Here is a 23,568-nt window from a genome sequence, read left to right as displayed (position 1 = left end):
TGAACTGATATTTGTTTTAAGGTATAGATTCAGCAGTTTTCCATATTTACATTTTCAATGATTTTGGCTCAGTTTATAAACATATATTGTATTTTAACATTACAAATGTTACTCGCCTCAAGTTATTCTTAGACACTACAGAAGATGACACATTTTGAAATGCTTGTGAAAGTAGGTCAGCTAGAACATATAAATGATGACATGAACAGGCACACCATCTTAGCTCAGAGGAACACTGACAGCAAGCACTATTGTCTTCCTATTCTATCATAATCTTTACAAATATGAATAAGAAAAATGATCAAGCATTTCCTTGTTAATAAGGTGGTGAATAAAAGTATCAATTGAACAGAGTATACTGAATTGGATACCAATTTTATGCCTAATCATCATTACGTGCCATGTCGTATGATCATAGACCATGACCATGATAGTCCTAGGTAAATTTTTCTACGGAAGCAGTTTGCCATTGGCTTCGTCTGGGCATCATCTTTACAAGATGGGTGACCCCAGCCATTATCATACTCTTCAGAGACTGTCTGGCATCAGTGGTTGCATACCAGAACTTGTGATATACCTAATACCGGTTAAAAACTGTTTTTATGAAGCAAGTAAGATAATGGTAGACCTATGTTTTGAACAGCCTTTAAAGTTAAAAATCTGATCTTAAAGGTAAACAACAGTGTATAGTTAATTCATCAGACAACTTCAACAGTTAACATTAAATGACTTGTAATTGAAAATAAATGTTTCATAACAAAATTGAGATCTTACTGTCATAAATGAAAGCTAAAAATACTGGGAATAGCCAGCAGGTCAGGCAGTATCTAAACGGGGTAGGGAGTTAACATTCAACATTTTAATATTTTAAATTTTAATGTTTATAATTTTAACAATAATGAAATGTTAACTTGTTTAACAGAGAATTAATCATTCATCTGAAATATTAATTCTATATCCATTTCCAGCATTTTCTGTTTCTGTGTCAGAATTTCATTTTCTAGAGTACTTTTTTCCTTTCAAGGCTTATCATCAAGATTAAAAACAGAGAATTAATGAATTGCTGTTTATTATGGAGTGTCACTCCACTCTTTAAAACAGGAGGGAGGCAGAAGAAAGAGACGGTCCCAAAGTGGTTCATTAGGATGATCCTGGTATTGAAAAGGTTAATGTATGAGGAGCGTTTGATGGCTCTGGGCCTGGACTTAGTGGAGTTTCAAAGAATGAGGGGTTATCTCATTGTAACCTATTGGATACTAAAAGGCTTAGATAGAGTGGATGGAGGGGATGTTCCCTATATTGGGGGAGTCTAGGACCAGAAGGCACAGTCTCAGAATAGAGGAATGCCCATGTAGAACAGAGGTAAGGAGGAATTTCTTTAGCCTGTGCATCTGTGGAATTCATTGCCACAGATGTCTGTGGAGGCCAAATCATATTTAAAGCAGAGGTTGATAAGTTCTTGATTAGTCAGTGCATCAAAGGCTATGGGAAGAAGGCAGAAGAATAGGGTTGAAAGGGATAATAAATCAGCCATGTTGTAATGGTGGAGTAGACTCTATAAGCTGAATGGCCTAATTCTCTTCCTATGACTTATGATCCTATAGGTATTTTTTTAAACAGAACAAGGTATATTGTGGTATTTGGACCACTACTTTCCTTCTTTTAAAGACATCAACTTGGTTGCACAGGGCATATTCTTTTTCAGTAGTACATAGCAGCAGTAGCTGAGCTTCAATCCTGCCCTCTTGAGCCTGTTGGTATGAAGTTTGTAAGTTAGACCATAAGACCATAAGACAAAGGAGCAGAAGTCGACCATTCGGCCCATCGAGTCTGCTCCGCCATTTTATCATGAGCTGATCCATTCTCCCATTTAGTCCCACTCCCCCGCCTTCTCACCATAACCTTTGATGCCCCGGCTACTCAGATACCTATCAATCTCTGCCTTAAATACACCCAATGACTTGGCCTCCACTGCTGCCCGTGGCAACAAGTCCCCATGGTTACCAGTTCTCCTGGTAACCATGGGGATTTCCTCCAAGTACTTTGGTTCCTTATTACATCATAATGATGTGCAGGTTTGGTAACTACCCCTGGTATGCAGGTGCATAGTTCAAAGAGGGTGTAAGGGGTAGATGGGAAATTGTGTGCAGAGTACGTTGCATGGGACATGGATTGCTCTGTGAGGAAGCATAAATTATGAGGGAATATGCTAGTATGGAGATCCAAAAGGAAAATTCTAATAGAGTTAAAAAAAAATATAGACAGGTTGGTGAAATGGGTAGGCACATGGAAGATGAAATTTAATATACAAAACTGAGGTGTTACACTTTAATACAACAGTGAGACATAGAAGTCAGACAGCACAGCTCTAAAAGGGACTAAGTAACAGAAAAGCCTCTGGGCAAATGGCCATGGTTCATTGCAAGTAACAGTGAGGGCAATTAAAATGATTACAGAGCATCACTGATTTTGGGTTTCCTTAATGCAAGGGTAAGGAAGTTGTGGCAGTGACCCATTTAGTTTGGCCATATTAGAGTACTGCACCCAGTTCTAGGCAACACATTTCAAGAGAGTGTAGAGAGCATCCTTATGAGAGTGATTCCAGGATGACGGATGGCACTAATGTCATATCCTAGAGAAGCTGGGGCTGGTCACATCGCAACTGAAGAAACTGAGTGGGATTGGCAAAGGTATTCAAAATCAAACAGAATCTAGGCAGAAAAGGTAGAGGAAGGTTGAAGAACTAGGAGACCTGAAATTAAAGTAATTCACAAACAAATCAAATGTGACTTAAGGAAAGATCATTTTACACCACACATGATTCAAACCAGAAATGCACTGACAGTGATAACAATGGAAGCAGATTCAGAGCTCCAAAAGGAATGGATAATAAATCAATTGTAGAGCTCTGGGGAGCGGGTGATACTAGTGAAATTGTTCTTGTGAAAATCTGGCATGGTCTTGATGGGCCAAAAGGACTTTAGTGTTTTGTGGTTTTGTGCAATTTAGAGGCAGAATCCTTCTCCCTTCCTCCATTCATACTTAACCAGCCGGTCAGAGCCCCCAAACCTACCAGCCACAGTCAATGGCTATCAAAGTGAACAGCCCTTGTCCTCACTCTCCAACACTCCCTGAAAGTGATGTCTCACCATCCTTTCCTCCTCAGCCACTGATGTTCACCAAATTCTTCTAAAGGCTGACAATAGTCTGAATATTGAGAGAGTGGAAGTCCCTTTGATTTAAGATGAACTCCAGGTTTTGAATGGAAACACAACATTAAATGACTAGTGTTTCTTACGACTTGAATTATAGAATCTGGCAATCTTGGCAAAACTTGTGCATTCCCTGCTTCATATTCTCCCCTGAAACAGAAGCGTTCTTTCTCCTGCACTCCAGACCTCAGTGAGGAGTGAACTAAGGTGAGAAATATCAGCTGAGACCACTTTGAATGACTCTAAGGCTAGGAAGGTGATCATGTCAGCAACCATAATCTGGAAAAGTGGAACAGATTGAGTGAGCTAGGCTTTTCCCTAAGGAGTGAAAGAGGGTGAGGTGTGACTTGATGGAAGTGTACAGGATGATAAGAGGCATAGATTGAGTGGACAGCCAGTCCATTTTTATCCCAGGGTGGCAATGGCTAATACCAGCTCATACCAGAAAACATTAGAGGAAAGAGGAGATGTCAAAGGTAGTTCCTACTGAACTAAGACTTGTAGGCACTTTGCAGGGGATGGTAGTGAAAGCAGATACATTATCAACATTTAAGAGATGCTTAGATACGCACGTAGAAAAAAGAAAAATGTAGAGGATAATGGGCTGCAAAGGAGAGAAAGGTTGGATTGATCTTGGAGTAGACTACAATGTCAGCCCAACTTTGCAGGCCAAAGGGCACATATTACGCTGTATTGCTCTATGTTCTATGTTTGAACAGTTAAGGCTAGAATTCAGGATCCAGAGAGTTGTAGAAGCCTGAGATGAATATGTTGCAAATTCTTAGGCACCATAGTACTATTGTTAGAAATGTCAAGGTAAGAGCTAGGATCTCAGTGGAGCATCTGTTGGATAAGGCATTAGCATCTCCATTTTTTTAATGCAGCTCTACATCTTTCAGTAAAAGTAGAAAGAGCGCTATCCAAGCACTCATTGTTAATTGGCTGGAAGTTCTAAAAGAAGTTCAGTGGTTCAGTATTGATGCAGCAAGTGTAAGTTGTTGAGCTTTGGGATACATGGTGAATGGTAGGGCACTGCGGACTGCGGTGGAACAGAGGGATCTGAGAACACAGTAATTCCTTGAAAGTGGCAACACGGGTAGATAGGGTCATAAAGAAAGCTTTTGGCACACTGGCCTTCATAAATCAAAGTACTGAGTACAGAAGTTAGGATGTTATGTTGAAATTGTTTAAGAATTAGTGAGGCCTAATTTGGAGTAATGTTACAGTTCTGGTCACAGCAAAATATCAAAAAAAAAATTGAAAGAGTGCAGAGCAAATTTACTTGAGGACCTGAGTTATGGGAAAAGATTGACTAGGTTAGGACTTTATTTCCTAGAACATAGGGGAGTGATGGGAGATTTGATAGAGGTATACAAAATAATGTATTATTTTGTAATGTATTAATGTGGGCTTTTTCCACTGGGACTAGAACTGGAGGTCACGGATTAAGGGTAAAAGGTGAAATGCTTAAGTGAAATATGAGGAGGAACTTCTTCATTCAGAGGGTGGTGAGAGTGTGGAACGAGCTGCCTGCGGAAGTGGTGGATTTCAGCATTTAAAAGAAATTTGGACAGGTACATGGATGGGAGGAGTAAAAGGAGTATAAGACATAAGAGCAGAATTGGGCCATTCAGCCCATCGAGTCTGCTCTGCCATTCCCTCATGGCTGATCAATTGTCCATCTCAACTCCATTCTCCTGCCTCTTCTCGAAACCTCTGACACCCTGATTAATCAAGAACCTATCAACCTCTACCTTAAGTATACTCAATGACTTGGCCTGTACAGCTGTCTGTGGCAATGAATTCCACAGATTCACTACCCTCTGGCTAAAGAAATTCCTCCTCATTTCCGCTCTAAATGGATGTTCCTCTATTCAATACTCTCTGGTCCTAGACTTCACCACTAAAGAAATCATCCTTTCTACATCCATTCTAACTAGCCTTTCAATATTCAATAGGTTTCAATGAGATCCCCCTTATTCTTCAAAACTCCAGCAAGCACAGGCCCAGAGTCATCAAATGCTCCTCATATGTTAACCTTTTAATTCCTGGAATCATTCTCGTGAACCTCCTCTGGACACTCTGCAATGTCAGCACACCTTTTCTTAGATAAGGTGTCCAAAACTGTTCACAATATTCAAAGTGCAGTATGACCAGTGCCTTATAAAGCCTCAACATTAAATTCTTGCTTTTGTATTCTATTCCTGTCATAATGAATGCTAACATTGCAACACACATCAAAGTTGCTGGTGAACACAGCAGGCCAGGCAGCATCTCTAGGAAGAGGTACAGTCGACGTTTCGGGCCGAGACCCTTCGTCAGGACTAACCATTTTTAAGAATTCCTCATGTTTGCTAACATTGCATTTGTCTTTCTTCTCACCAACTTAACCTGCAAGTTAATTTTGAATGTATCCTGCATGAGGACTCCTAAGTCCCTTTGCACTTTGGATTTTTGAATATTTCCCAGTTAGAAAATTCTGTCATTCTGAGTATTCTGAGCATTCTGAGGGACTGAGTATTCTATCTGTCATTTCTTTGCCTATTCTCCTAATCTGTCTAAGTCCTCCTGCAGATACCCTGCTTCCTCAATACTACCTGCCTCTCCACCTATCTTTGTATCATCCATAAACTTGGACACAAAGCCATCAATTCCTTTATCCAAATCACTGACATATAACATGAAAAGAAGTAGTCCCAACATTGACCCCTGTGGCACACCATTAGTCACCGGCAGCCAACCAGTAAAGGCCTCCTTTATTCCCACTCTTTGACTCCCAGTCTTCTATCCACACTAGCATTTTTCCTGTAATACCATGGGCTCTTATCTTGCTAGGCAGCCTCATGTGTGGCATCTTGTCAAAGGCCTTCTGAAAATCCAAATGAACAACACCCATGGGCTCCATTTTGTCTATCCTGCCTGTTATTTGCCAAAGAATTCCAACAGAAACCTTGTTGGCTTTGGTCTATTTTATCATGCACATTCAAGTACCCAGAAACCTCATCCTTATAATAAACATGTCTCCAACCACTAAAACGTCAGTCTAAATGGCCTATAATTTCCTTTTTCTGCCTCCCTCCCTTTCTGTAAAGTGGAATAAAATTTGCAATTTTCCAGTCCTCTGGAATCATTCCAGAATCTAGTCATTCTTGAAAGATCATCATGATGCCTCCACAATCTCCTCAGACACCTCTTTCAGAACCCCGGGGTGTGGTCTATCTGGCTCCGGTGACTTAACTACCCTCCGACCTTCCAGCTTTCTAAGCACTTCTCCTTAGTGATAGCAACGTCACTCCCTGTTGTCCCCTGACACTCTCACATTTCTTGCATTCTGCTCGTGTCTTCCACAGTGACTAGAAAACCTTATAACCATTCCACTAATTTTTGCTGTATTATATGCACTTTCTTTTGCTCTTATGTTGTCCTTGACTTCCCATGTCAGCCACAGTTGCCACATCTTCCCATGTGGAGGGCTATGGTCCCAGTACAGGTTGATGGAACTAGGCAGAGTGATGGTTCAGCATGAGCTAGGTGGACCAAAGGGCCTGTTTCTGTGCTGCAGCAGTCTATGACTCCAGTAATGACGACAATGACTGAGTATAGGCTTCAGAGTAAGCAGCCATTTTACAAAATGCCGCGCAGCTGATTGCTGAAACTGGAAGTGAGAATGTGTCTGACCCTTGAAGTTACTCAGTCAGGCAGCACTGTCAAAAACTGGCTGGTTGGTGAGGTGCCAACTCCAGACCTCTCAGAGCGAGAGATCATTAAATTTCAGCCAGAAATACTGAAGAAATGCGATGTCACACTGAATGACGACACAAGAGATTCTGCAGATGCCAGAAATCTTGAGCAACACACACAGACTGCTGGAAATTCAACAGGATAAGCAGCATCAATGGAAAGGAACAGTTGATGCTTCAGGCCGAGACCCTCTATCAGTTTGTCAGGTGTTTGATTAGTGTGACTAACAACTGCAATCACTTTTGTACATGTGGTTATTGCTGCAGGTGACGGAAGAGTTGCTAAGGGAACTGAAAATTGCATCAGTAAGCATCCTCACTTCCAACTTCTGATGGAAAGGAAGTCATTGATGAAGGAAAATTACCAATGAAGTAGATGAGGATGCCTCTGAAACTGCCTGATGCATTCCTGCCAAAATGATCTGATATTAAGCTGCTTAATCTCGAACAACTACAACCCTCTCCTTGTGTGTTGAGATATCAAACCAACCACTGATGTGTTTTCACTTTGCTTCCCACTGGATTCAATTTTACCAGGTTATCGTGGTACCATTCTCAGCTGAACTCAGCCTGGAAACCAAGGGCAGTTGTTCTCACCTCACAAAATCCTTATATATTCCACCATCTTATTCACACACAGATCTGCAGGCTGTAGACCAAGGGTTCCCAACTTTCTTTTATGCCATGGACCCATACCACTAACAGAGGGGTCCTTGGACACCAGATTGGGAATGCTTGCTTGAGAGTAAGATCACAAAAATCAGAATGATGTAATTTTTATTTGATATTTGATAATTCTATTTTTGTTCCATTTAATACTGCCATCAATGGCACTATTACACTTTAAATACCCATTAGAATCAGAATCAGAATCAGGTTTAATATCAACAGCATATGCTGTGAAGTTGTTGTTTTGTGGCATCAGCAGACTGCAATACAATAATAAATATATTTTTTTAAATTAAATTAAATTAAATACTTAGTACAAAAGTGAGCAAAGGACAAAATGAGGCGGTGTGCATAGGTCCATTGTTTGATGGAGAAGGGAAGAAGCTGTTCCTCAAACATTGAGTATATGTCTTCAAGCTCCTTCATCTCCACCCTGACGGTAGCTTTGAGAACAAGGCATGACCTTGGTAACGGAGTCCTTATTAATGGATGCTGCCCTTCTGAGGCATCGCCTTTTGAAAATGTGCTGGATGCTGGGGAGGCTAACGCCCAAGACAGAGCTAACTGAATTTACAACTTTCTGCTGCTTTTTCCAATCTTGTGCAGTGGCCCCTCCATATCAGTAGGTGATGCAACCAGTTAGAATGCTCTCCACGGTACATCTATAAAAATCTATGAGTCCTTCGTGTTATACCAAGTTTCTTCAAACTCCTTATGAAATACAGACATTGTTATGTTTTCTTTGTAATTGCATCAATATGTTGGGCTCAGAATAGATCTTGCAAGATGTTGACACTCAGAAACCTGAAACTGCTTGCCCTTTCCATTGCTGACCCCTTGATAAAGACTAGTGTGTGTTCCCTTGACTTTCCTGTCCTGGAATCCACAATCAATAACTTGGACTTACTGACACTGACTGCAAGGTCGTTATTGTCAACTCATTAGTGTCCACTAGATTCTCTAAGTATTTCCTTTTACTGGTCAGATTATTTTTTCAATCTGAACAAAATCTACACATATAACCATTCCACACAATCAGGAAAGCTCACCATTTTTTGGGGAGACTGAAGAGAGCTGGACTATGCACATCATTACTTCTGTCATTCTACAGGTGTGCAGTAGAGAACATCCTAACAAGCTGCAACACTGCACACAAGAACATAAGAAATAGGAGCATGAGTAGGCTCCTGGACTCATCTCCATCTTCCTGCCTTTTCCCCATAACCCTTAATTCCCCAACTATGCAAAAATCTATCCAACCTTGTCTTAAATATATTTACCGAAGTAGCCTCCACTGCTGCATTGGGCAGAGAATTCCATAAATTCACTACTCTTTGGGAAAAGCAGTTCCTCCTCATCCCCATCCAATATCTACTTGTGGATAGTCTGGAGGGTTGTCAGAGGTTACAATGGGACATTGATAGGATGCAGAACTGGGCTGGGAAGTGGCAGATGGACTTCAGCCCAGATAAGCGTGATGAGGTTCGTTTTGATAAGTCAAATTTGAAGACAGAATATAATATTCATGGCAGTGTGGAGGATATGAGAGATCCTGGGGTCCATGTCCATAGGACACTCAAAGCTGCAAATTGACAGTGTTGTTAAGAAGGCATATGGTGTTTTGGATTTCATCAACCGTGGGATCGAGTTCAAGAGCCGTAAGGTAATGTTACAGCTATATAAGACCTTGGTCAGACCCCACATAGAGTATTGTGTTCTGTTCTGGTCACCTCATTACAGGAAGGATGTGGATACTATAGAGAGAGTGCAGAGGATATTTACAAGGATATTGCCTGGATTGGAGGACGTAATTTATGAGAATGGGTTGGCCTTTCTTCTTGGAGTGACAGAGGATGAGCGGTGACCTGATAGAGGGTTATAAGATAATGAGGAGCATTGATCATGTGGATAGCCAGAGGCTTTTTCCCAGGGCTGAAATGGCTAACATGAGGGGGCATAGTTTTAAGATGCTTGGAAATGGGTACTGAGGGGATGTCAGGGGTAAGTTTTTCACACAGAGAGTGGTGGGTGTGTGGAATGCACCGCCGGCCATGGTGATGATGGAAGCAGATACAATAGGGTCTTTTAGGAGCCTCTTAGATAGGTACATGGAGCTTAGAAAAATAGACAACTATGTGCTAGGGTAATTCAAGGCAGTTTCTAGAGTAGGTTACACGGTCGGCACAACATTGTGGGCCGAAGAGCCCGTAATGAGCTGTAGATTTCAATGTTCCATGTTCTGTGTACTCCCACAAATCTTGAGGCTATGTTCCCCTAGTTCTAGTCTCACCTACCAGTGGAAATAACTTTCCTGCCTCTATCTTATCTATCCCTTTCATAATTTTATGTTTCTCTAAGATCTCCTCTCATCCTTCTGAATTCCAGTAAGTACAGTCCCATGACTCAGTCTCTCCTCATAGTCTAACCCCTTCATCTCTGAAATCAACCTAGTGAACTTCCTCTGCATTATCTCCAAAGCCAGTATATCCTTCCTCAAGTCAGGAGACCAGAACTGCACGCAGTACTCCAGCTGCAGCCTCACCAGTACCCTGTACAGTTGCCACATAACGTCCCTCCTCTTAAATTCAATCCCTCTAGCAATGAAGGCAAATATTCCATAGCCTGCTACACCTACAAACCAATCTTTTGCAATTCATCCACCAGCACTCCCAAGTCCCTCTGCACAGCAGCATGCTGCAGTCTTTTACCATTTAAATAATAATCTGATATTCCATTTTTCTTTCCAAAGTGGATGACCTTGCATTTACCATTATTGTAATCCATCTGCCAGACCCTTGCCTACTCACTTAACTTATCTATATCTCTCTGCACTCTCCATATCCTCTGCACAATTTGCTTTTCCATTCAATCTATTATCATCAGCAAACTTAGGTACACTATACTCAGTCCCCTCTTCCAGATCATTAATGTATATCGTGAACAGTTGTGGGCCCAGCACTGACCCCTGTGGCACACCACTCACCACTGATTGCCAACCAGAGAAACACTCATGTATCCCAATTCTCTGCTTTCTACCTGTTAGTATCATCTCTCATTGGCATGTTAGATGTGTCCTCCACTGTGAAAGCCAACACGAAATAGTCATTCATTGCATGGTATGGAAATGCACCGCATAGGACAGGAAAGCAATACAATGTGTGGTCAAAACTGCCTGACGCATCACCTGCACCAGCCTACCCGCCATCAAGGACATATATACAGAAAGGTGCCGGAAAAGGCCCGTAACATCCTGAAGTATTCCACCAACCTGCTTATGGACTGTTTGCCCCACTCCCATCAAGGAAGAGTCTATGTAGCATCCACCTTCACCCACTAACCCAGCCCTCCGCACCCCCAGCCACCACTACTTTACCATTTCCTGTCAATTAGCTTATGTACAGACACTCCTATGCCTAGTGTCACTCTATGGACATACAATCAATGTACTGAATATAAGCTTCCTTAAGTAATTACACTTAATGCGTTTTTTAGTGTATACTTTATCTTATCGTGTTTTTTGTGCTGCATCAGAACTGGAGTAACAATTATTTTGTTCCCCTTCACATTTGTGTACTGGAAATGACATGAAATAATCTTGAATCTTAAAAAGCAGAATAAATGTCCAGAGCATTGGGACCAAGTACACTTGAATATATTCTCATACAGCAGAATAGCAAACAGTAGTCACATTTACATGAGGAAATGAACACAAGTCTATTTCTAAGTTATCTTCAATATAAAGAATGTAAACATCCACTTTATATATTTAGGCATTAAAACATCAACATTATTACATGCCATGTTGTATGATGTGGGCGATCATGGCCTCATGGCCATGATTGTCCTTGGCAAATTTTACTACAGAAGCGCTTTCCACTGCCTTCTTCTGGGCAGTGACCTTACAAGATGGGCTACCTCAGCCATTATCAATTCTCTTCAGAGACTGTCTGCCTGGCGTCAGTGGTCACATAACCCGGACTTGTGATCTGCACCGGCTGCTCATACGACCATCCACCACCTGTTTCCATGACTTCACATGACCCTGTTTGGGGACTAAGCAGGTGCTACACCTTGCCCAATGGTGACCTGCAGGCCAGCGGAGGCAAGGAGCACTGTATACCTTCCTTGGTAGAGACGTAGCTCCACCGTGCCACCCAGGCATTAAAATAGTCTTTGACATTATCAATATCCTACCTTCAGTAAAGCACGCTTCAGGTTCCATGGATTCCTCTGGTGTTTCTTCTGGCTGTTCCCCCTGTCCAGGGGGACTGATGTCAACTGTGCTCCCTTCAGATGAGCTGCTTTCAGCCAATTTCTGTCAAGGAAACCCAAATTCATGTTATTTATTGTGATATGTCACAAGTATCCCGCTGCCAAACTGGTGATTGCCTCTGTAGGTTGGAAGTTGCTGACTCTTTAATTATTATATTGAAATTAAGTTGAAATGACTTATATAAAAGCTTTTAACACAATGAAATTGCTTGTGGGAATATGCATAACACAAATTGATAGACATATCATAGTCATTAAATCCAAAAGAACATTTACAACAATTTTGAAGGCAGCATGAATTATTTATGAAAAATATGCATTTAATCTGACAATCCAGGTGTAATCTTCAGTGACATGAAAATACACTTTACCATTCAGTGTGTAAAGGACTCCAAGCTTCTGCAATTTCTGAGCATCAGGAAGGAAGATCAGTACGTTAGCTTTAGGATCATTGTGACACGGTTTTGCTTGCTACTAAGATGGATGAGCTAAGGCAGCAGTGTTCATGAATCAAAGTGGTACACACACCTGTTCAGCAACTTTACACAGAGTGCACATTTCTGTCAGGAATCTCACATCTCCGTTATATAGAAAACTTACTTCCATTTCAATTCTGTTTCAATTTATTGAATGACAAAACAATGTCTGTATATCAACAGTGAACAAACCTGGGTACCACTCTGAAATATGAGAATTAGTAGCTGGCATTCCAGTTGTGTACTGTGGAATAAAAGATATTTTGCACACATTTATCTCTTACAGCATTCATGACTGCTCTGACAAACTGAACAAAAAAAGATGATGTAAGCAGGCAAATACATGGAAGATTACTACTTAAATCATGTCAAATAAAAGCTATGTTTCCTCAAAAATTCAAAATGGGAGCCATTACAACAAAAAATGTTTTGTAAAATTAAATTAAAGCTTAAAGGAAGGACAATGCTGCTGTTTTGATCTCAAAATGGACATGGATACGGTTTTTTACAACTTTGCTCTAGAAATTTTAAGTCCCTCCAAATAAGCCAGATAAGACAAATTTGATCCATATGCAGATTTCATCCTCCATTTCTATCCAGCAGGAATTTCCAATTTGCAACAAGTAATTTTGATTATCATTGCAACTTTTTCGACTAAGCTATCAACACTTATCTGTAATAACGATGTCCTCTATTTTTCATTTACCACCATTAGCATGTCAAATTGCATCTGAGCTTCAAAACCAACATGATAGGACATCTTGAGGATGTAGTGTTCCACAGTACTCTGACAGAAAGCAATCTGAATGTGTTCAAGTAAGTGAACCCTGTTGAAGTACAGTGTTTTAATTTGAACAAAATAGAAAAAAATATAAAACTTCATTCACTTAACTTGAAAATCATTGGACTACATGTAGCTGTCAGTGAGATTTGAGCACTGAGTACTGGGAATGAAGTGCTTGTGAATTACAGCCATACTTTCCCAGACAACACCTCTTTCAAGAGGAGCACAACCTTGTCATGGTTTGGAGGCTTGCATGTCTCAATAACCCAGACAGTAATGTTGGCTGCAGCCAGGGCTTTGTGCTTTGGCTCTTGGTAGGGTCACCCTTGCCAAACAGGTGAAAGGGTAGAGGCTAAAGTCACAGTGGTCCACAGGTCCTCCAGGTTCAGGGGTTCAGCTCAAGGCTAACAACCCTGGGTGGTAAAACAAAATTGTTACAGAAACAGCAATGAAGAATCCTTCTAACTTTGTGTCTCTGCCTGGGACTTGCATGACCGACAGGAAGCTACTGACACAATGAAGGAAAGAAGAAGGAATTTCCGGACTCCAATATGAATGACATTGGGATTTTTGAACTAGCCTATTTAAAATAATTTAGTGATTTTTGTTACATACCCCTGCACACTACATTATAATGTTGAACCCCTCAAATTTAGTCACTAGTTAAAGTATATTTTAACCTAAGAGTTTATTTTCTATGTTAAAATCCTATTTCTACTTGCTGCAACACACTACATGTAAAACTGGCTGAACTTACAAATGAATTAAGATTGTGACACTGGAACAGTGAGTTTTTGGACTCCCTCTTGCTGTGACAGGAACCACACCCTCTCTCCCTTGTTGGAATGAGAGAGAGTCTGTGGCATGTCGAACTGTTGGGATGCACCGTGGTCCTTGATGGACTTTAGATCATAGTTTCTTTGGGGGTTTTGCTATTCCTTGCATAATGGGTGGTGGTGGTGGTGGGGGGCTGAGGCAGGTCGTTGAGGGTTGCTGCTGCTTGTGCGTGGGAGGAAAGAGGGGGCTTTAAGGCTCCAACGTTTTCATTTCATTCATCCTTTCAGGTTTTTCTGCTATTTCGTGGCTGTCTGTGAACAGTAGGATTTTCAGATTGTATACTGTATATATTCTCTGATATTAATTGGAATCTTTGAATCATTGAAGATGATTTCTCAACTTTCAAAGAATGTTGTACAAGTAAATCCATTTGGTATTTTCTTTATATATAAAAAATGGTCCATGTGTATATGCTAATCTATTTAAAAACAAACAGCATACTGCAACCATTTTTACAATTTTTCTCAAAATTTTAGATTATTCACTTTGATTATAGCTGTAAACTCAACCATGCATTTTTGCTATAAGTTTGTCTTCAATCTTCATAAGAGGAATTGAAATTATATGATGTTCAAAATAAGCAGTTGTTCAGAAATTACTTGTAAAGTTGTCACTGACTCCTGCATAATAACTCAACTGAACCACTGCTTTAAATATACTTTCTCCTTTTGACTTAAGATGAGCACACGTCTTAACATGCGCACGTTGCTGCAAAAAACTCATGGAACCACAATGTCTTTAGATTACCAGCACCGCATGCATCATTCCATCAGGGACTACTGTATCTGGGTAATCTGAAGCTCCATGTGCCAAAAAAACATTGCAGTTCTAGTTTCTGTCCAAGATCAAATGTTTCTGATCTTTTTGTTGCCTGCATTAAAAGTGCAAAATATGCAGTTTAAGTTGGCACTAGCCAGATAGCATATGGGCATTCTGTTTCTTTCACTGTAATTTGATCTTCAGTTTTTGAAAGATTAACCAATTTACAAATCCTAAACCAGCTTTGTGGTAGACTTGGTTCAGCTGCCCATGTCTCAATGCTGAATGGCCGTAATAGGATCTCTTTCTGTGTAACTTAATTTTTGCAGAGATGTTTCATATTATATTATTTAGAATTTATTGATATATAGACTTTGTATATCATTGTACATAAATACAGGACACCAAATCTGTTGCAAATCAGATCTGTTGCAAACTGCACACAGTGGGTGAGCTGAAACAACACTCATTGTTTGCAGAGTCGATTAAAAATGCCAAGAAGCTAATGCTGAACTTAAAGTCATCTGATGTCTAAAACGCAGGACCATCAGAAGGAAATAAAGATTAAAATAAATCAAATGTTATTTAGTTAGATAACAAGAATTAATAACCTTTAGCAATGTTTTTTAAACTTTCATAGCAATGAGCAGCAATTATTTTTCAGGTACAACAAATTGGTCTTACAATTCTCTTCTTAATGAAAACAGGTCTGCTTCTGGAATAGAGCTGTAATAATAACCAAATAGATTAGGCCAGGTAAGTGGCAGAGGGAAAGATACCTGTGCACTTTACAGTTATCATTCATAAAGAAAATGATTAATACTAAGGCTGGAAAAGAAAGTACAAAATGCATCTTTAAAGTTGCTACATTTTTAATACATTGAGCTAGGTTCATTATAGCTCTCAGATTAAACCGCAGACCTGAAGTCGACACAGATTTTAAGTTGCTTCAAATCTTGGATTTTACTGCATATGACTCTACATTATTTAGCCAGCCAAGGAAAAGGAAAAAAATTACAAGTTTTCTTTCCTCATAAATTAGTATAATTGAAACAGAATTTTTAAAGATGATCTTCCACTAAAGGTTTAAAGGATCTATACATTGTACACTGCACATAGTTATGTTGAACTACTTTGGTCACAAAAGCACAATATTTGCGTTATTTCTTTACACAGTTAGAATATTTCTGTTACTTCTAATTTTACATTTTGCTATCATAGCTAAATTAATTAATTCAATTCAATTCAAGTTTAATTGTCATTTAACCATTTATGAATACTCATGAATACAGCCAAACAAGACAGCTTTACTACGGCATCAAGGTGCAAAGGCATACTACTAAAAGTCACACACAAGATCACAGTTACATAATAAGAGTCACTCCCCCAACGACACCGTGACTTGATGCCCAGCTCTTGCAAATATGAGTCAACAAACCCATACAGAATATCAGTAAAATACAACAACATAGAATTTTCATGTATATATTCATCTATTGGGTAATTTACACCCAATAGCTGGTTAAAGCCACACCATGAATGAGCCGAACATCTTCCGTCTTCTAACATAGAGTGGAGACTTGTGTAATGTCTACACTGCTTTTACCCGATTTGATTCTCTAAGATAGTATGACTTCTCCTGCTCTCAATCCTACAATCTATTCTTGTTCAGTTTATGACAAATGAATCAACAAGGCAAGATGACAAGGCATAAAGAGCAGGATCATCTGAAGTACCAGAGACTCCTACTTTATCCCCCTGAATTAAATAACTGCTACGCAATCACAACTTGCATTCCGTTCAATTTCAACTACATATAGTGCATTTTTCTTCCACGAGGCTGCAGTATTCATCAAAATCATTCTAAAATGTAAGCTGGGCATGCACTGCACAACTTAAAACTCAATTAAAGATAACACCCACTTCCTTACTTTTTTTGACTGGTCTCAATAATCACATGAATCACATTGAATTCTGGATAGAATATTTTTAAAAAATCAATTAAGGAAAACAGTCCACAAGAATTACATCACATTAGACAGCATCTGATCACAAATTATTCATTAATCTATTCCGAAAACTTGCTTCATTCTTAAATGCAGCTACCATTCAGAAATGTCACACTTAGAGATTGTCGTGATTTCAGATATCTTCTGCCAATTTGATTTGGAAGAAGCCTTTTCAAAACTGATTTGCTGTGTTTGTTCTCATCAATTCATATTGTGTAAATTGCTGGGCTCTTTCTATGAAGTGTTTAATACTGGGCAGCTACTAATGTTGTTTCACTGATAATTTTTCAGCTAACCATTTGTCTTTGATTCACACATCTTCTGAATTCTGCTGCTTTATTTGAATGTGATTCCCTCCATGTTCCATTTATTTTGCAACTTTGTCCCTTCCCTGACTGCTATAGCTCCAGGACTACTTTCATTCTTATCCCTCCTCTCTGATTTTGTCAGTTTTTGATTCCACTGTGTCCATTTGTTCTGTTCTAACCATTCCTGGCCACAGATCTTTCTCACCACACCCTCAGTACATAGAAAATAAGCATGTGCCAATAAAGCTGCTGAAAGGAAAAAGATTACAGCATCCAGAAATGACATAAGTGCTTTTGTATTAACTACAGATATACTAATTTAGATTGCATGACCAAGCAGGTATAATTCTAATGGAGGGTGGGAAACTTGAATCAGAATCAGGTTTAATATCACTGGCATATGTTCTGAAATTTGTTGTTGTGCAGCAGCAGTAAATTGCAATACACAATAATAATAAATACTAAATTATAGTAACTATATATGTATATATATTTAAATTAAATAAGCAGTGTAAATAAGAGTAAAAAGCAGTGAGGTAGTGTTCATCGGTTCAACGTCCATTCAGAAAACAGACGGCAGAGGGAAAGAAGCTGTTCCTGAATGGTTGAGTGTGTGCTTTCAGGCCCCTAGACCTCCGCCCTGATGGTAGCAATGAGATTTGAAATGTTTCCCCTGCTACTGCCTGATCTATCGTGTATAGCCAGAACTGTTTTGGGGTACAGAAATAAATTAGTAGCTCAAAAGTTATATTCTACAATGTATCTCATGAACCAGATTCAATAACTTCGGTAATTTTGTGGGAGAACACAAAAGAAATAACTATGAAAACATTTCTGAACTAGTTATTTCCTAACATCCATGAAGGTATTAATAGATACCACCATTATTTTGTTGTTGCTGCCTGGACAATTTTATGTTCAGCAACAAATCCTCTATTGGACTGAAAGTTTTATATTTGAATGCACACAGCATAAAAAATAAAATGGACGATCTTGAAATTCAGCTACAGATTGCCAATTATGACACTGTGGCCATCTCTGAAACTTGGCTAAAGGATGGCTGCCATTGGGAGCTGAACGTCCAAGGATATACGGTGTATCAGAAAAATAGGTTAGCAGGCAGAGAGGGTGGTGTGTCCCTGTGTATAAGAATTAATATTAAATCATTAGAAAGGATGACATAGCATCGGAAGGTGTAGAGTCTCTATGTGTTGAGTTAAGAAATGACAAGGGTAAAAGGACCCTAATGGCAGTTTTATACTGGCCTCCAAACAGCAGCCAGGATGTGGATTACAAATGACAGCAGGAGATAGAAAAGGCGTGTCAGAAGGGCAATATCATGATAATAGTTGGGGATTTTAACATGAAAGTGGATTGGGAAAACCAGGCCAGTATTGGGCCTCGAGAGAGAGAATTTGTAGAATGTCTAAGGGATGGCTTTTTAGAGCAGCTTGTTGTTGAGCCCACTAGGGGATCGGCTGTGGTGGAATGGGTGTTGTGCCATGATCCGGAGGTGATAAGAGAGCCTGAGGTTAAGGAACCTTTGATGAACAGTGATCACAATATGATCAAGTTCAGACTGAAATTTGAGAAGGAAAAATTAAACTCCTAAGTTGCCGGTATTTCAGTGGATTAAAGGAAATTACAACGGCATGAGAGGGGCACTGGCCAAGCTTGACTGGAAAGAGACACTAGCAGGAAAGCCAGCAGAGCAGAAATGTCTGGAGTTTCTGTGAAAAATGAGGGGAGGGCAAGACAGATATATTTCAAATAAGAAGAAATTTTTGAATGGAAGAAGGACACAACCGCAGCTGACAAGTGAAGTCAGAGCCAAAGTAAAAGCAAAAGAGAGGGCATACAATGAAACCAAAGCCAGTGGGAAGATAAGAGGATTGGGAAGATTTTGAAAACTTTCAGAAGGAAACTAAGAAGGTCATTAGTTAGGTAAAGATGAATTATGAACGGAAGCTGGCAAGTAATATCGAAGAAGATATGAAAAGCTTTCTTAAGTATATAAAGGGTAAAAGAGAGTCGAGGGTAGATGTAGGACCAATAGAAAATGATGCTGGAGATATTGTAATGAGAGACGCAGAGATGGCAAAGGAACTGAATGCGTATTTTGCATTAGTCTTCACAGTGGAAGACATCTACAGTATACCGGACATTCAAAAGTGTCAGGGAGGTGAAGTTTGTGCAGTGATAATTACAACTGAGAAGATGCTCAGGAAGCTTAATGCTCTGAGGGTGGATAAATCTCCTGGACCTGATGGAATGCACCCTTGGGTTCTGACGGAAGTAGCTGGAGAGATTGCGGAGCCATTAACGATGATCTTTCAAGAATTGACAGATTCTGGCGTTGTACCGGATGACTGGAAAATTGCAAATGTTACTGCGCTATTTAAGAAAGGTGAGAGACAGCAGAAAGGAAACTATAGACATGTTAGCCTGACATCAGTGGTTGGGAAGTTGTTGGAATCGATAGTTAGGGATGAGATTACGAAGTACCTGGATGCACTTGACAAGAGAGGTCAAAGCCAGCATGGTTTCCTGAAAGGAAAATCCTGCCTGATGAACCTACTCCAATTTTTTGAGGAAATTACAAGCAGGGTAGACAAAGGAGATGCAGTAGATATGGTGTACTTGGATTTCCAGAAGGCCTTTGACAAGGTGCCGCACATGAGGCTGCTTAGCAAGATAAGAGCCCATGGAATTACATTCTGCTTTGGTTGATCAGCAGAAAACAGAGAGTGGGAATAAAGGGATCCTATTCTGGCTGGCTGCTGGTTACCAGTGGAGTTCCACAGGGGTCGGTGTTGGGACCACTGTTTTTTATGATGTATGTCGGTTATTTGGTCTATAGGATTAATGGATTTGTGGCTAAATTTGCCAATGATACAAAGTTAGGCGGAGGAGCGGGTAGTGTTGAGGGAACAGGGAGCCTGCAGGGAGCCTTAGATAGTTTAGGGGAATGGGCAAAGAAGTGGCAAATGAAATACAATGTTGGAAAGTGTATGGTCATGCACTTTGGTGGAAGAAATAAATCGGCAGAATATTATTTAGATGGAGAGAGAATTCAAAATGCAGAGATGCAAAGGGACTTGGGAATCCTTGTGCAAGATACTCCAAAGGTTAACCTCCAGGTTGAGGCGGTGGTGCAGAAGATGAATGCGATATTGGCATTCATTTCTAGAGGTATAGAATATAAGAGCAGGGATGTGATCTTGAGGCTCTATAAAGCACTCGTGAGACCACACTTGGAGTATTGTGTGCAGTTTTGGGCTCCTTACTTTAGAAAGGATATACTGACATTGGAGAGGGTTCAGAGAAGATTCACAAGAATGATTCCAGGAATGAAATGTTTTCCATATGGGGAATGTCTGGCAGCTCTTGGGCTGTATTCCCTGGGGTTCAGGAGAATGAAGGGGGATCTCATAGAAACATTCCGAATGTTAAAAGGCCTGAACATATTAGATATGGCAAAGTAATTTCCCATGGTAGAGGAGTCTAGAACAAAAGGGCACGACTTCACGATTGAAGGATGTCCATGTAGAACAGAGATGTGGAGAAATTACTTTAGTCAGAGGGTGATAAATCTATGGAATTTGTTGCCACGAGCGGCTGTGGAGGCCAAGTCATTGGATGCATTTAAGGCAGAGATAGATGGGTTCTTGATTAGCCAAGGCATCAAAGGGTATGGGCAGATGGGATGGCTGGAAGAATTGGATCTGCCATGATTGAATGGTGGAGCAATTTTGATGGGCCAAATGGCCTACTTCTGCTCCTATATCTAAGGGTCTTATGGTCTTATTCACAGTTTTGCCTACATTCTACAAAGAAATTAAGAAAAATCATATTCAAATATTAACATTTAATATTAACTGTAAAGGTGGGAAATATTCCAAAGAAATATAACTTTAAAAAGAAAATCAATACTTTATTATCTACATCATATGGTTTTGGTTCTGGATAGTGCTATTTTTTGGCTTTAAGTTCAGAAATATTCAAAAATATCAATACCACTATAACAATACGCTTTCTTTCCTAACTGACATGTATTTCAAAATTAAACTTCAAGTAGACTGAAATATGGCACAGCCACATAAATTCTGTGGCTACTAGGGACATGGTTATATAGCTGAGCCCTTTACACCCCAAGGCCTTTAACATGTCTGGATGACCCCAGTAACTTTCAAGAAATTTAATGCTATGCAGGACAAGTGTCATGAATTTTACTGCTTTCTGTTAACAGTACAGTGCAGGACATAAAAATAAGCTACAAAATCAAATGAACAGTACTAAAGAGGAATAATGAGGCAGTATTCCTGGACCGTTCAGAAATCTGATGGCAGAGGGGAAGAAACTGTTACTAAACTTCCTAAGCAGTACATCACTACATCTGGATCTTTTTTCTTTAGATCAGCAGAGTAGTAAAATAATATGAAAAAAGAAAGAAATATTTATTTATTTATCTATTTCTGTTTGTTTGTTTACTTAGCTATGTAGATATACAGCGTGGAATACACCCTTCCAACCCCTCGAGCCACATCACCCCAGCAAACCCCAACAACCCCGATTTAACCCTAACCCTATCATGGTGCAATATACAATGACCATTTAACCTACCTAGTATGTCATGGGACTGTGGACAGAACCAGGAGGATCTGGGGAAAACCTACGCACTCTACAGTGAGGATGAACAACCTCCTTACAGAGGACGCCAGGATTGAACTCTGAACCCCAGCACCCTAAGCTGTAATCATATTGCGTTAACCACTATGCTACTGCAGCGCACTTGAATGTTGCTAAAACATTGTTAAAATATATTTGAACAATATCCTGTAGACTATGAAACCGACTTAATTTACAATGGAGTGTTTCATTGGAATAAATACATTAACTACAATTGTACATTTTACAAGATTTGCTCTTGTGCAGTCTGCCAACAGAACAAAATGCCAATCAATATAATTCCCATTTACCAATTTGATTTAAAATGCACACATGACATGCAAAAAAATTGGAACTCATTGCTTAATAAACAAATGATTTCTATTTTATTTTCTATTTCTAGTTTTCTGAATATTCTGGTAAAAGTACTAGGCTTGCTGTACTTTTGAAATTAGGGAAAATGCAAATGATTTGGGAAAGAGAATTCTAGTGTTCTGAAATTGGAACAAAGAGATAGTGATTGGACAAGCCTGCACTGCACTCAGGTGTAATACTCTAACTGTCCCTGCACAACATCCGTTACTGGTCTTTCCTGCTCTCCTTGTTCTGTCGATAATTATTGAGTCTGTTCATATGCTCACATTTAGTTAAGATTGATTATTAACATTTGTGCATGTGACCGTTCTGCTAATTGTTGATTGCTTATGGCTGTTTGTACTATTGTCTGTAAATTGGTGGTTGCTATTGTGTTGTCTTTTATGGTATTGTCCTGTGTTTTATGCTTGGCAACAAACCATAATTAATTCTGGTATGTTTCCCAGACTGGCAATAAAGTGATTCTGATTTTGAGGTGGGATGGGATAGGGTGGATAGTGTGTTGCTTATACAGTGGACATGCTCAGCAAATCATAGAACAGTAACTATACCAGGATTAATGAAAGATCAACCAGAGTGAAGACAACAAACTGTGCAAATGCAAATATAAATAAATAGCAATAAATAATGAGAACAAGATAGAGTTCTTGAAAATGAGATTACTGGTTGTGGGAGCCAGTGAAGTTGATTTTAGTTATCTAACATGTATTTGAGTTTGATTATTGCCATCTGCTCGCTTCTATTGTGTTTTCTTTATCACTGTGTATTGGGTGTCGTTCTTTATTTTTTAAATTGGGTTCTGTCAGGTTTCTTGCTTTGTGGGTGCTTGTAAGTAGACAAATCTCAAGGCTGTATAATTTATATATCCTCTGATAGTAAATGCACTTTGAATCCCTGAATTTGTGCCTGTGACCATTCTGCTAATTGTTGATTGTTCCTGGTTGTTGTAAGTTGTTGGTTGCTATTGTATTATCCGTTATGGTATTGTCCAATGTTTTATGCTTGGCACTGAACCACAATCAATTCTGGTATGTTTCACATATTGGCAATAAAGTGATTCTGATTCTGAAAGTAAAAATAGCAGCACAAACTAACAGCACAAAGTAGGCAGCAGAAATGTAGCCTTAATTGGAACCAGTTGGCTTCAATACCAACTTTCAACACTGAGACTCAATCAACGGTTTCGTGAACAACCAAACATTTCATCGATGACCTACGTTACAAACATTTGTGAACTGTTCGGGGTCAACTTATTAAGAAGAGCAATTGAATCACAGAGGCACTGAAGTATTTGGACAAGCACTTGAATTGCCAAACATGGAAGGTTACAGACCAAGTTTGGTAAATGGAATAGGTACAGATGGGTGGAAGGGCCTATTTCTATGTTGACACAGAATCATACAATCATACAGCAAAGAAATGGGCCACGAACCACACTAACCAGTGGCTGTGTTTCCAT

General features: G+C 39.6%; 1 protein-coding gene across 9 annotated transcripts in view; it reads right to left on the bottom strand.

Moving 5' to 3' along the window:
* Window positions 1-23,568, bottom strand: part of scn1laa (sodium channel, voltage-gated, type I-like, alpha) — a 157,128-nt gene that overhangs the window by 71,881 nt on the left and 61,679 nt on the right. For all 9 annotated transcript variants that reach the window (XM_072259670.1, XM_072259669.1, XM_072259672.1 and 6 more), the window contains one exon: window positions 11,816-11,936. In XM_072259670.1, coding sequence (XP_072115771.1) covers window positions 11,816-11,936 — 121 coding nt within the window. The remainder of the gene's footprint in view (window positions 1-11,815; window positions 11,937-23,568) is intronic.

Source organism: Mobula birostris, chromosome 6, assembly GCF_030028105.1.
Source record: "Mobula birostris isolate sMobBir1 chromosome 6, sMobBir1.hap1, whole genome shotgun sequence".
Taxonomy (NCBI): domain Eukaryota; kingdom Metazoa; phylum Chordata; class Chondrichthyes; order Myliobatiformes; family Myliobatidae; genus Mobula; species Mobula birostris.
Note: the sequence above shows the minus strand (reverse complement) of the source record. Positions and strands in the feature narration are given on the sequence as shown.